General features: G+C 34.4%; 1 protein-coding gene across 1 annotated transcript in view; it reads left to right on the top strand.

Moving 5' to 3' along the window:
• LOC147069399 (uncharacterized) overlaps window positions 1–10,899 on the top strand; it is a 32,029-nt gene extending 21,130 nt beyond the window's left edge. Inside the window, exons 6-12 of the mRNA XM_085950799.1 lie at window positions 314–533; window positions 682–896; window positions 2,233–2,377; window positions 4,363–4,410; window positions 5,140–5,273; window positions 6,640–6,727; window positions 9,863–10,899. Of these exons, the coding sequence (XP_085806925.1) occupies window positions 314–533; window positions 682–896; window positions 2,233–2,377; window positions 4,363–4,410; window positions 5,140–5,273; window positions 6,640–6,727; window positions 9,863–10,240 (1,228 nt within the window). The 3' untranslated portion in view covers window positions 10,241–10,899. The remainder of the gene's footprint in view (window positions 1–313; window positions 534–681; window positions 897–2,232; window positions 2,378–4,362; window positions 4,411–5,139; window positions 5,274–6,639; window positions 6,728–9,862) is intronic.
• The last annotated feature ends 5,081 nt before the right edge of the window (window positions 10,900–15,980 follow it).

Here is a 15,980-nt window from a genome sequence, read left to right as displayed (position 1 = left end):
AAGGGAAAATTATGGCGCCGCCTATGCATACTTCACAATTATATTAATATCCAATACCGCCAAGCCGTCTGCAAGACCAAGCGAGACAGACTGGCGAGAGCCAGCTGGCTCAGCTAGTATAATAAATGGTGATAGATGAATATATATACGACTTTGCTGTCAACCTCCGGTTCAATTCCATGTATTTAACTAACAGATGGGACTCTATTTTATGAATATACATACAATGGTAAAAAAAATATCAATAAAGTAAAAGTGCAGGTTACTGATTTTGAAACAAATGGCCTCAATTCAACTTTAATCTTTATTCCAGGCATGATGCTGGACGTCCTGCGGACCCTTACTCCTCTCACCAGTATGAGAGTGTGGAATACGCACCTTACACCGTAGCCGACACGCCTAAAGGACGGCGTGAACAGGTCAACGCGCAAGTTAACGCCCAGCTAAGCGCCATGCCGACCCGTGCGCCGCAGATCGACCGCTTTATGGAGATCAAGAACCACCTCAAAGATCTTAGGAAGGAGCTCAAAGAGGTTGGCACTCGAGGAATTAAAACGCTTGATATGTAGTGATGTAGTTTGGCAAGGTCACAGGTTCACAGACAAGGACACTTAGTTTTGTCCGACTCTTCGCCGATGTTTGATTTTTCTCATTATTTATAACCGAACGATATTGTTCCAGTGCTCCACGCCCCTCGAAGCGAAGCAATCCCCCCCTGTTAGGAATCATGACAGGAACCAGAGGGGTAACAACCGAGGACACGAAGCGCAGGGAGGTCCTCCGCAGTTTGACCACAGGCCCAAGGTGTGGCCGGCCAACGGTGCCGGTGGGAACGGGCTTCATCTCAACATCAAGAATCCCAACTCAGCAAAACTCCACGGCTCCGACAACAGGAGGTAGTATTTATATTTATCGTAAAAATATTGGCAAACGAATATTTATCGATACATCAACGCAGCTTTCACTTCAAGACAACTTAAAGTTGCCATGCCATGCTGAGTGGCATGATGAGATGAAATACATTGGTTATTTGCAATCCCTAATAAACCACAATGTATAGATAGTGTTTGTTAGTTCTCTACTATGGCTGGGATTATGCAGGGTTTAATTGAATTTTAAAAACTAACAAGCACCATCAATGAAAACAGATAATTGTACATAACTTACAAAGTTTCGTGTGCACTATTTATGTCTGATCTTAACAGCCTACTTCTACCCTCACCACTGGCTGGCACACATATTTAATAAAATATACAAATTGTACTCCTATTATCTTCGTTTTGCGAAGGCGTACCTTTAGATCCAAATTCATGATGCCGCGCTGTCCAATTAATTCACCAGTATTTTTTAAGTTAAATATTTTTAGACACGGTACAGCGAAAAAGATTTATGTGTATCGAGAAAGCATCATGGCTGGCTTGAAAAATTAAAAATGACAAAACTCCCCCGGGTTAAGGCTATACCTCAGTTGAGGCATGGTCTAAAAAGATCGTGGCTAGGCGATGCGCGGATTGCGGGTCGCGGGTGCAAATGACGCATGCCGACCGAAATATAATTTGTCATATAAATCCAACATGCGTCCATTTAATGTTCTGTTTATTGTTCTATTAGTAACAATAATAATATATTCATTGACATGTTTTCTTTTTAAAGTAAATGGGTAACGTTTTTAGTCATCTTTACACGATTTAAGAATGAATACCCCCGTCGCCATCACGAAACAAATTGACGTATTCACACCTCGACGTTCGCTCTCAGACTGCCAGCGAGTCCAAAATTTTGTCGCGCCATAGTTGAAAAGTATTTGCCGTTTCACTGAAGTATCGCCTTAAATCATCTACTTTTCGGAATAGCCGAACACATTGCCCTTCGCAATTACAGTAAATTCATACCACGAGTTGGATAATCCTGTACATCATCAATATCGGTGACGATTAAGTTGAACACCCTCCCAATTGGAATTACATATGTAGTAAAGGCAGGTGAGTTCTTCACCTTGGAAGAACAAACGACGGATGTTCTCGATTTCTAAGATTGTTATCGGGTACACAGACAGTTATTAAAATATCAACAATGATGAGCCGAAATCACCGTTTCAAAATTTATGTTTCGTTATTTTATCAAAATCAAGAAAACAATTTCTCTATTTCACCGTGTACTTATTTTAAAGGTGTGTCACTTGTGCTTGCAGTCTTCAACGTTAGTAATATATAATATGAATTTATTTTTTAGGAAAAATGAACACAGCAAAGTTAACTGGAATTTGTCAAACGCCCCGCAGTCTCCCGACGGCAATGCTTATAACGACCAATCTGTGAAACTGCCGTGCGAGTTCTGCCACCGCATGGTGCCCGCCGGCGGCCTCGTGGCTCATGAGGTAAGTCACTATAAACCACAGATTAAAATCACCGCTCATGGAAACCAGAAAAAGATAAAGCGTTGGATTTTATTAGATTCATAAAAAGATTAATTTGATAGCAATCAGTATTAAATATCTGATAATTACTCTGTCACAGACTAGAGATACGGGGTTCGGGAAGTCCACAGCTAACCAACGCTTCTGAGCACAGGTCATACTTCACCTCACTACTCGTCACCTGCCCAGATGACCCCCTGTGATTACTTTCTCGGATACATTCCCAATCTCCAAACACTCAAACGTGTCATAATATAAATTGAATTATTATAAATTAATAGTCAATATAAACTAATTAAGAAATAAAGTAATTAATTGAATAAATGAATGCATGAATTAAGTATACCTACAGTGTCTTCTCGTTCGTATATTTTTTCATTGACATGGCAATAAAACTCATATATTATTAAGGGCGGACGTACTCAGCGTGGGTCAAAATGGAGCTTTTTTTTCTATATTCAAAGCATGATCCTGGACATACCTTAAACGTTGTAGATAATCTATTTATATAATTTTGAAGCCTTATATAGAATATATGGCTACAGCCGTATATTGTAGCTTAACCACTGGGGAATGCCAAAAGAAATGGCGTATTTCAAAAAATCACTACCTTATTCTTAGGTCAATAATTATTACAAAGCAATCATTATTCGTAGGATGTTTATCACACTTGAATGGTCAAAAACATAGCTTATAATGAGTATCTTTAGAATTATCTTCAAATGTGTTAATCTTGCCGATTTTTTGAATAATAAAATGCCTAATTCTTGTCAAATTTGGAATATCAGAGATTATCAATATAATTTTTTATCGTAAATATTTTACTAAAATTATCTCGTCATAAATTATACTAATGGTTTTATAAATGCGTTTAAAAATTAATAAATGTAAAAAATCTTAACACCACTGCACAGTTATGTACCAAAATATGACTATATTCTAAAACATTAGAGCGAGAGGTGTAAAAGAATACTATTTTATGTAATAAAAATACTTTATGCTGTCATCAAATGTTTAAAATAAATATAAAGGATAATAAGGCTTCAAAAATCATATAAATAGATTATCTACAACGTTTAAGGTATGTCCAGGATCATGCTTTGAAAATAGAACAAAAGCTCCATTTTGACCTACGCTGAGCATGTCCCCCCTTAATATGGCATCTTTTTACATAATACACATCAATATAATATCAGCAGTATGATTAATATAATAAAATGTAATTAATAATGCTAGTCTTTTATATTTGTGTATATCGAGGGCTTAGTGTCAAACAACACTATCTACAAAAGTGCAACTTTACAGGAGAGCCAAAAATCGTTATTTTAGATTCTTGTAACTCAACAAGGGAAATGTTTATTAAAACCTAATGTTAATATTTTATAATTTATTGTGTATTGTACATTTATCTTGCTTATGATGATGTTAAAATTTATAGGGATAGTTTTAAAAAAATATGAAAACAAGGGTAACTTATGTAGTTAGCGTTAAACTTTACTGACGATTTAATAAGAAATTAGAAAAGATTGATACAGCGTTGTTTGACTATCATGTAGCCGTAAATGTAAAATAACGTTATCTCAAAAAAAAAAAAAAAAACACTTTTTTGTTGATAACGTTGTCTGACTTTAAGCACTCGATATAATCAGTACTAAAAATGATTCTCTTTGTCGGAAGGATATTAAAAACTATTTTTATTTGAAATGTGTTAAGAACGTGACATAATTATGTATTTGCAAATTATCTATCCATTGTGAACTCATGCCGTTGTATGCAACTGCACGTTCATATTCGTTCTCCATTTAATACTAAGTCTGAATAAACAGTTATTTAGTGATTAGTGACATTCTATGCATCTCGGCCTTACGAAGCTGGTTGAAATTTACCAACTTGATATATGGATTTTATTTGATTTAGTCGTGATGATGATTTTGTAATTTTTGCAGGAGATGTGCAATCCAGGACTTGAGAGAAACAACGCGTCCGCTGCAGTGGTAATATTCTAGTTACATATTTACTGTAGCATCTACAATTTAATTTGTCGAGGGGTAAAGTACTCGCCTCTGAAGTCAAAGCTTCCGGGTCCCGAAAATAGGAAATTAACATGATGTTTTTTTGAAATGTGAATCCAAAGCATGGACCCGACAGGTTGAGAGAATGGCTAACATTCATTTCTCACTGTTTGGGAGGCCTGTCTTAATCGGTTCTATGCATCTGACTTTAATCTCAAATTACTAGCCACTGTCGATTGATTTGCATAATCTAAAAAATTAAACACACAGTGACATCTGTTTGAATAATTATGAAATATTAAGTCGCAAATTATCGGTATTACACCAATTGTAGTAAGAGCTTCAACTCAACATTCAACGGGTGACGTTAAAAATCTGCGACCTGTCAGATACTGTCAGTAATATCGTGAGGTATAGAAAAGGTTAATATCGGTTTGTAGAGCCACATAAATAAAACAAAATTTGAGAACTCGGAAACATTAACAAAATGTTGAATTAAACCGTTTGCTCTTGAAAATTAATTTAATTTTTTTTTTTAATTATATTTAATCTAAAAAAATATACAAGACAACATTTTAGTGTCGCTTAGTTTCAGACTGCAAATCTAAAAGCTGACATTAAACTGAAGTCGTCGTTGATATTATATTGAAAGAACGGAAACCTTGAAAAATAATTAGTTTCAAAGTCATTTAAAACAAATTGGTTTTGCAGGATCTCCCTCCTTTGTTGCCGGCCAACGAAAACGCGGGAGTCCCCCACGTGCCCCACAGGAAGCACCGCAAAGATAAGCATCTGAAGAAGATGAACGCTGCCGCCAATCAAGCGCCTAAACCCACCGAGGAATTGTAAGTAATATGTAACTGCAAAATTACCGTTTCCGCAAGTTGAGGTCTCCTGTATATAAATGGAAAAATTCATATATACAATTTGAATTGATAAATTAGGTGGTACGTATGACAGTGACCACGTACATCTGAAGCAGTGAATGTGTGTCAAACCCTTACTAATTGTAATATTACATATGATTTTTTCAAGAGCCAGGACTTGATGGTTTCCAACGAATTGTTAACAACTTTCCTTGTTAAATAAAGCCTCTATGATCTTGCTAACTTCAGGCTATGTCATCATCATCACCCGAGGTTAATTCACTACTATGTACTTCTGCCAAATTTGGTAGAACCTGGTAGAACTGTATGACTGCATTAGATCAGCAGCCATCGACTCTTCAAACGACGTGTCCACCCCATTGCCATTTCATCAATCTAACGACGTGTTGTCACACCGTATACCTTAGTCTACCTCCTTATCAGTTAAGCGTAAGGCCTCAGTGGCAGTGTTTTGCGTGGCGGACCATGCAGTGTGCCTGACATGCACCTTTCCATGTCACATTGGGTTATTATATGATGCCGCTTTTCGTGGGTTAGGAACCACTGTGATTGTTACAAATTCAGCTCCACTCCAGATAACTAAGCAAAGATCACCTTGTTGATGGTCGACATTCGCTCGGGGATGTCACAATAAGAAGAAAATTGCACTGATTTAATTACAGTAAAACCTCGTTAGTAAGAACACTGATAATTCGAAATTTGTCGTAATTCGAAATTTTCATGAAAAAAAAGTCCCTTTAACATTATTATCATATAAAACCATACCTTTAATTCGAAATGATTTCCGAGTCCTGGCATATAAAAATATTCAATAAATCGTAATAAAGTACACTATTTCATGAGCCAGTTATCGAAAATTGTGACAGACTTTTCTTAAAACATCAAAAATTATGAAGGTAATAAAGAGGAAGGAAGGAATTGTATCGGAAAATTGGTAGACACATCTATGATCATAAACGAAATTAATGAAAATCAAAAAAAAAGAAAAATTCTAAATTTTAATATTTTTCTCCCATACATTTCATATTTCGTAAATTGAATTTTTTTTCGTTTTTCGGTCCCGTGGAATTCGTATTAACGAGGTTTTACTGTATAATTAAAAGATGATATAGGTTCATATTTGTATATATTTTTAGCACTACAACAGCCCATGTGGCCTAATGAATGTAGTGTAGTAATAGAAATGTGACAATCAGAAGCACTCGGGCTTTGAGAAAATTAAATAAATATATTGTGTCCTCACCGGGTTGAACTCTGAGCCCCTGGATAAATTTTTGCCTCTCACATTAAGGGTACATATAAGGGTATTTGTGTTTTGTTTCAGGCCATCCGATTCACCGCTGAGCAACGTGATGCTACCATGTGAATTCTGCGAGAGCATGATTCCAGCCAGCTTCTTGGTCACACATGAGGTAATTTAATGAATGAATATATGAGTCGTATAGTATCAAAAGTAGAACTATCGCAAATATATCGAAATTTAACTAAGTATGCCAAATTATTCTTCTGACCATAATGTACGACTAGCAATATAATATTCAAATCAAAATCAAATTTGTGTTGTATAAAATTGTGATGGAAAATAGGGCTTGGTATCAAAATTAGAACTGTTCAGTACTTTGGAAACAAAAGTAGAACTGTTGAATTTGAATTGAATTTCTAATTTCTAAATGTAGAAACATATTTCATGCTATTATAACACTAAAAAACCCAAAAAAACGTTTTTTGTCATTTTCTCGAAATGATGAATAACGCACAGATCTACTTTTGATACTATACGACTCATATGTCGTATTCCTTATCATCGAGTATATCCTGACTCCATTTAAATGGTGGCTTGTCTAAACTTTGTGATTTTCATTTTTGCATGGAACAACTGTGAGATGTAATTAACGCTTTCTTCATTGTGTTGTGAAAAGGTTTAGAACAGCAGCCCTGTTCGGCTGTGTGCCTTGGTCAGGAGGCTGAGTAGGGCAGGTTTCCGATAATCTAGAGTTGTATAAGGGAACAGTATTTATTTAAAGATTAACCCAATAGGCGCGTAAAGTTTCCATACAAAAGATGTACTGTCCGTGGTAGGTTTTTCGAAATGTTATTCTTCACTGTTTTATAATAAATACGGCAGTTAAAAATTGTGGGTACAACTGTTATCATTATCATGCCTAGATACATAAGGATCCAAGTGCCACACTAAAACACATAATGGAGTGTTGAATTTAGCTGTGTTTACTTTAATAAAAACTACCATATTGCTTTGCTCTGATAAACTCTGTAGCCATCTTCGATGACAAAACACTCGACTTCAAAACAAACACTTAAAAATGCCATAAAAATTATTGAAAATAATAGCTTTTCTTGGTGACTATGAATTATTGTTAATTAGTGTAAGTTTTATTGATGACAAATACATTAAAATTGGATAGCTAGTCACCAATTGTGTCAGCATTTTACATGTTTTATGGGCTATACTAATCTAATCGTAAAGGTGAGTCCACACTGTTTGAAAATATTATAATAATTTTTTTGTTATTTTTTTTTTAGTAAACTTGGATTTTGTAGATTACTTTTCAGTTTTATTGAGCATTGTGTTATGTTAGTGATTGTCATTTTATGTTTTATAAAAAAAACAATATTTATTTTTTTAAATTGCGTAAATTTTTCCATGTGCTATAAAAACATTTTTTTGGGTAAGGTTTTAAAAATTTATAAGCATTAAATTGCACGCGAAGATAATATTATGTAATATAGTTGAAAAGTCAATATTCCATGATTTATTTTTTATATTATATTGTATACCTACCCGTGTGTTTTTATTATCAAAAATTTATACGTTTTATATATTCCTTCATAGTAATTCGTAATTTATTGGTAAAACTTGCAATCCTCTAAAATATAATAATATATATTTTTTCATTCCGTGTGGACGCATCTTTACTACATATTTACGACTTTCAATAATGAGCTTGATTTATGACTTTGAAACAATTGGGGTGACACATGAGTAATAAATGACATAATCCAGAACACAAGTTCAAGTACATTTTTAGAAATATTACGACAAATTTCTTATCGTTTTTTGGTTGTCTTTTTCGTATTCCCGCACATGATGTAAAAATCGCGGTGAATATTCAACTTTACACGGTAAATACTCGGTGCACACTCAACTTGAATGAAATATATTTTGTATACCTACTGCGCAGCCGCAGAAAAATACCGTGTAGATTTGAACTGATGCAATCGTACCGGCGAATCTCAATAGATCGAGGGGGTTCGAAAGTTCGATGTTTATGAAATTAAAACAACATATTTTTGACAAAGTTATCGATATGGCGGTACGAACACGAATCAGAGCATTTTTCAATACAAAAATCAATACTATGCGTGGAGTATTTCCTACTTTACCGACATTTCAATTTTCCATATCAGGTGTTGCGACATCCGCCCAGTATAAGAGCTTATGTTTAAAACAACATATGTCCAATCCGCGGCGATCGGGTTAAGAGAAAATATAAGGATAATATCAGGATTACAAGATTTAACAGTTTGGCAGGTATTGACCGGGCAAACGTAGAAGTCTGAACATTGAATAGATAACGACCCGTTGACAAAAATGGTCCGAAAGTCAGTTTGATTTAATTGTAGAGCAGTCTATCCTATCCAATGACATTAATATGGACGAATCATCTGGAAAAAAAAATGACACTCACTTTATTGTCGGGTCTGCCGAATGGCATAATCTGTTCTAACGCAATTACAATAAAGGTGATATTGCTATAAATTCCTGATGCTTTTTGTTGGGTCTGCCGAATGGTTCGGTTCGAACGGGTTCGCTCGAATGAACATTGACATTAGAAACACTGCTCTAACGCCATTACAATTAACGTCATATTGCTACAAGTTCCCGATGCGTGATATCGCATAATGGAAATTGCGTGACGTCTACCTATACATGCGAATTTACTTGATAGCTACTGTATTGAGTGCGTCGTCCATTAATAATGTCATTGATCCCGTCACAACTATATCTGTCCGACCATTCCGAACCCAGGTTCCCAAAACAATAATATCTCTCTAGTACTAAGTAGGCGCTTATATCTCGAATATGGTAGGTTATGCTATGGATTATTTTTATGTCTGACGTTGAATTAAACAAGGCGCAAAAATTGCACTCAAAAGTTGAAAAATCGGTAGCGAAGTGTCAAATAAAATAACACAATTTTAATACTGCTAGTCTTTCGTGTTTGTGTAGATAATCGACACTAAACACAATTTTGCTTTATCAATAACGTGTAAACGATATTTAATACTATATTTAGTTGATTTATTTTATTTATGTTCGATTAAGACAAATTTTTGTCACTCGTTAGGAGTCCAATAATCGGCTACATAATGCGTAAACCCACTTATTTATATAATTATGTCTATGCATAGGGCCCTTAACATTTCGTTAAAATAGAATTGAATTCTATAGATTTGATAGTTTGGGCAGGATACAAGAAAAAGTGGGTCAGTCATAATCGTCGAGTGATATCATTTATTCGTTTCAGACCGGATGCAATCCCCAAGTGACGAGCATAAACCCTCCAAAGTCCCACGGCTCTGCGGCGAATGTCGCCAACGCGGCACCTCCGAACACTCCCGACGCCCAGCCCCACCCGCTCAAGTCCACCAACATTCCAAAGAATAAAAACCTGATCAACGAAGCCAGAAATCATAAGCACAAGAACAGGACAGCCAGCAATGAAACCGTAACCCTGGATCAATTGAGGAACTTTGACCACAGTGATGACGAGAACGAAGCCATTGGCCCTGCTGTTCCCGAGGAATTTAAGATCCCTTGCGAGTTCTGCATGCGTCCTATGCCCGCCAGCGAGCTGATGCACCACCAGGAGGCATGCTATGAGACAGGAGACTATTCTTTATAATGGGGGTCTGATTGTTAAGTATACTGATTGATTACGTCGGCTCATTTCGTGCATTTTTGTTTCAAAATATTATCAAGCAAAATTAAGTCGACTCACGATAAGACAGTTTAGACAGTGTAGTCTATACGCAGAAGATACCAGTGGCGAAGGGTGAAGGTAGGCTGTTAAAATCCAACATAAATAGTGCACGCTTAACTTTATCAGTCATATGTATTTGTTTTCATTGTTGGTTAGTTAAAAATCAATTAAACACGGCCTAAGTGAAACCATAATGGTTTTGGTATGCTATGGATGATCCGACAAAATAGTGCACATTTATTCGTTCATACTTATTTGTTTTCATTGAATTAACAATGCATAGTATAGGTCTCTCAGCCAAAGTTGGTGCGATCACAGCGTCTACGAGAAACAGCCGTTTGTCTTGCTTATGCCTACTTATTGCGCTTAAAGCGAAAAGAGAAAAACATGCGTATGCGTTGAAGTCGATTTAAAAATTTGAAACATCCTTTTTGTAAACAATGCTTCTGTGTGAGTATTGCTTCGTCTCAACTCTTGTTAACACATCTATACCTACACATCGCACCGTGAGTGTAAAACCAAGGCATCTGAAAAAGACATATTTTGGATATATTAGGGTTTGAAGTCTTCGTTTTCTTGGGAAAAATAGAGTTTCTAAAAAAAAACCATAATATTAGGTTTATATCGACATTATATTGCATGTTCTTTCAGTTACTTCACATTTACATTATCAAGTTCACGACTTTTGCAGTTGTTTTGCATTTAATCTCGAAATTGAAAAATTTGCAAATGCGTTGGTTTTACACTCACGGTGTGACATGGTGTTGCTCAGTTTTTTTTTAAATTCATTAAGCCCTGCCTGAACCAAACCATAATAGATAAAAAATATTATTCTATCTATTATATATCCAAAACTATGTACGATTTAATGGCATGATTTAAGATATTTTATAGATAGACTAGTATTTTTTTGACTATTATCTATTATGGCTTGGTTTTCGCAGGGTTTAATTAAGTTTTAAAAACTAACTAACATCATCTGTAAATTGTAGTCTTAATAATTTAATGAAAACAAATACGTATGACTGACAAAGTTTATTGTGCACTATTTATGATGGATCTTAACAGCCTACCTCCACCCTTCGCCACTGGAAGATACTCATGTTAAAGGTCCTTTTAAACGTCAGTTCTGTTGTCCATTCAGTCGAGGTTTCCGTGTTAGTCCGTTCAGTTTTGAAACGGCGGTGTATTTAGACGATCAGTTGTCCGTTCAGTCGCGGTTTCAGTTGCCAAGTCAGTTCGGAATCGGCGGTGTACATTTACGTATTTTTTATCCACTAAAAATGAATATTATTTTTATAATTACTTTCTCAACATATTACTTGGTACCTATATTTAAATAAATTATAATATTTCAATCAAAATTAGATTAGTATTATGAAAAATATGGTAACATAGTAATTTACACGTCAATTTAACTGGCAACTCTAAAAATGGATACGAAAACTGACAGAAAATCCATCCTGTCTCGTCTCCGTTTTGGTTTCAGTCAGCCGCTTCAGTTTTGCATTTGCATCGACGGAAACGGAGATTAATTGGATAACAAAACTGATGTTTAAAAACACCTCTCTTTAGCCAGTTATCATATATTTTGTACAAATATAAAGAACCTAAGGGGTTTTCAAAATATAGTATTTATCATAAAAAATAGTCCCAAGAGATCGCTGTGTAATATTTTCAAATTAATGGATGAATTAGACTATTTTCCAAATTCTAGTCATGAAATTAAAATATGACTTCTTTTGATTTTTTTTTGTATTATAACGTTTTCAATTTGATAATAAGTTAATTACACATTATGTAATTGTATTTTAGTGATTGAAAACCTAAGATGGAAAACATGTCTTGTTTGTAAAACTGATTTTTTTCTCTCTAAATCTGTGTTTGCTACTAAACTTTAAAACTGTAAAATCAATCATTGTTTCAACTCTGATTTTTCATTGTTGAAAAATCTTGTATTGTATTCTATTTTCCAAACGCTGAATTTTTACATATTTTTAATGTGCCTTGATTCTAATGTAAATACTTCTGTAATTTTTAGCGTAAGTGTGAAGGAAGTTACGTAACATGATACGCACATCAAAGTATAATCACATAACTACGTAATTAATGATAATTAATCAAATATAAATAAATTATATTGTAAGTTTTTAAACCGATTGACTCACCATGCGCGCCCGACCCGTGAAAACCGAGCAATTCGAATCCTGATCCACTTAAATATCTCTGTATAGTATGTATTGTCATTGATCGTCACCTCATGATTCTGAATTTTGAGTGATCAAATAATATTTTGCGCGATGAATATCAATCACAACATGCTATAATAAGAAATCAATTGAAATTAGATTCTGCAATTAGATTGTAAATTATATTTTGCGATTGGATTGTAAATCAGTTTTTGCAATTAAATTGTGCAATACTCTCAATATCTTTTATTGAGTCCGCTTTAATATGGATCATTTTTGTGCTTCGACCGGAATACTGTGATTTTCAAATACGGGAATTTCTCTTATTTGGACATCAATTAATTATATTATTATTTTAATGAGGACTAGTGGCGGTTTTAGGTTACCATGAAGGCATTAAAGCGCTGACAGGTTTGGAGGCCGCCTTGAGAATGATTTTGCCTATCTGCCACTGAATGTTAAAATATAGCAGTAGTTATGTTACCGGGATTTATTATTGTTAAATTGATTTTTAGATACAATCAGATTGTGAAAACGACCACTGATTCTATTACGTCACCTCTTAATCTAGCCATTGGAGCGCGGTGACATTACTGGTACAAAAGCAGTAATGTCGCACGACACTACTTCGAGTGTCTTATATTGTCTATTGGAATTATGCCTGTCGCTCTTGTCTGTCATGATCGCCGCGCTCTGGCTTTAGTAAAAAGTTTTATTTGCAAGTGACATTCATAATTAGTACATATTATTTTTTATAAGTGTCGTTTTGAAAATCTTTAGAAGTTATCTGATGGATAGATTACCTATATAATAAGAATGTGTACTCTCGTATACCGTTTCATATACCTTAATGTAAGTAGCCAAAGTCCTTTTTTAGAAATGTCTCAGATTAGTCGAATTTTTGTGATTATTTTTCAAAAAGATCTCCATCTCTGACCCTCCCCGTGTTATGTGATTTTTTTTCTTAACCCTGTGACGGTTGGACTGCGTCCTTTGCCAACTGATCAAGCAACGTTTTTGCTAAATTAAGATCGCAGAGATAAGGACCCAAGGGACGTACAAGCGATTCAATTCATTCAATTTTAATCAACGATTCAATGTTACTGAGTACAAGTTTGAAACACTTAAAAAAGAATTTGATACATTGAAATGAAATAATATATATTTTTTTAAATGTAAAAAATTTGTGCGATAAAAAAATATATAAAATTTTATAGGGGATACAAAAAAAACTTTATAAGAGAGCACTAAAATGAACGTTGAACTCCAATTCTTTTTGTAAGTCTCTGTATTGCTCGATTTATCTAAATAACTGGTAGCGAGGGAGGTTCGTCATCATTGAGTGTTTGTGACAGCTCTGTTGTGATTACTACATAAATTGGAGCTATTACAGTTTTATTAAAATGAGTCACGTTAAATTAGACGTGTTTATTATTCAATTTTGGTGGTATATATCAGTGGCTTAAGGTGGAGGTAGGCTGTTACGAACCGACAAATAATGCACACTAAATTTAATCAACCATACGTATTTGTTTTCATTGAACTCTAATACTATAAATTACAGCCAGTGCTTGTTAGTTTTTAAAATTCAATCAAATCCTACATAAACCAAGCCATAAAATGTCTGTCTATCATGAAATATCTAAAATTATTAGTACAAGTTATATTATTAGATCAATGAAAACAAATAAGTATGATTGACAAAGTTCAGTGTGCACTATTTATGTCGGATCTTAACAGCCTACCTCCGCTCCTCGCTACTGGTATAATATAATATAGAGCAGTAATATAAAAAAAAACCATTTTGACAAAATTGTCCTATCACAGGTTTGAGAGTACAACTTCATTTTTGTGTTTATAAACAGTTTTTTTGTTAGATATTTAAATTTTGTCACATCAAAGGTTTTAACACCTCAATGACGCTATGTTTCTCGATCTACTAAATGTCTGACGCAGTCAAATTAATTTATATATGTTATTCTTTTAATTGATTGCCTACATAGTTAGTCTAAATTTGTAAAGTAGGTATCGGTAGATAGAGAAATTAAAATTTAAATAAACTAGATAACCTAAAAATGTTAACTGACTTTGTATTCTATTTTAAGTGTAAATTATTTTATAACATGACATTATATACTAGCATGGCTTTAGTATGCATATTATAAGTTTTGATTATGCCGTTAATAAAAGATTTCTATTGTCATATATATACATTAATCGGTTATTTCCAATTTGCTCAATCCGTTTATTACAGGCAGTTGTGTAATCGCACTGTGAGTGTAAAACCAAGGCAACTGCAAATTTTTCAATTTCGAGATTAAATGCAAACAACTGCAAAAGTCGTGAACTTGACAATGTAAAAGTGAAGTAACTGAAAGATCATGCAATATAATGTAGATATAAACCAAATATTATGTTTTTTTTTTTTAAACTATTTGTCCTAACAAAACGAAGACTTCAAACCCTAATATATCCAAAATATGTCATGCAGATACCTTGGTTTTACACTCACGGTGCGTAATGGTCATGGAATTTGTCTTCAGCCTCCACTTTTCCACGGCTTTCAAGCATCAGTAGGTCGCTGAATGCAAGGCGAACATGTCCACATTCACGTGTGATCTCACACCTGTTGTTCCTCCTTTAATCTTTTCTACGTCTCACGATACAGCAGATTTTTAACGACACACATTGAATGTAGAGCGAAGCTCTTACTAAAATCGCTGTAATACTGATAATTTATTGATTAGTATTTCATAAATATTCAAATAGATGTCACTGTGTGTTTAATTTTTTTAGATTATGCAAATCAATCGACTGTGGCTAGTAATTTGAGTTGGACGAGATAACTCGCAAAATTTTTATGTGCGGCCTGTCGATCATGGTCTCGTGGAGCTAGAAAACTCGCTGAAGGCATAGAACTGGTTAATATTTACCATTCTTATACTTTAATTATTATGGGTAATATCGATATCCAAGTTTGCCTATTTGCATTCTTTCATCCTGGGGCGTTGTCAACGACAAACAGTGACACTGTTATGTAAAAAATAGATAAATGACTCAAAAACTCCTGGCAACATCTTCCTGTGATGTTCTTAGGAGGATTTTGGAGCAGGTTTCTCATTTGTGACATTGCAGTGTATGCTTGGAAGGGTGTGAAGACGGTGGTGGAAGAAAAAATATATGCTGGTAACATTTATATTACTTCTCATGGTTCTATATACACTGCTGAAATCAGGCGATTTATAATCTTTTATATGTAATTATTTTGACGGCATTTCATGCCCTTTCGTATGACGTGTTTTGTTGCCGCCTCCGATAAAACACTTTGCAGTATTTGTGACAATACCCCCCTGCAAAGTTTTACTAACCTACTATCAAAAATTCTTCATTAAACGTTTTTAATATTTAAATTGACTTATACTAAAATGCAAGTGAAAATTAAGCATGCTAATTTATTTTTAATAGTGTATAAG

This window comes from Rhyacophila brunnea, unplaced genomic scaffold (assembly GCF_057557595.1).
Source record: "Rhyacophila brunnea isolate RB1 unplaced genomic scaffold, BYU_Rbru_1.0 scaffold_23, whole genome shotgun sequence".
NCBI classification, from domain to species: Eukaryota; Metazoa; Arthropoda; class Insecta; order Trichoptera; family Rhyacophilidae; genus Rhyacophila; species Rhyacophila brunnea.
This window is presented reverse-complemented; position numbering and strand designations above follow the sequence as displayed.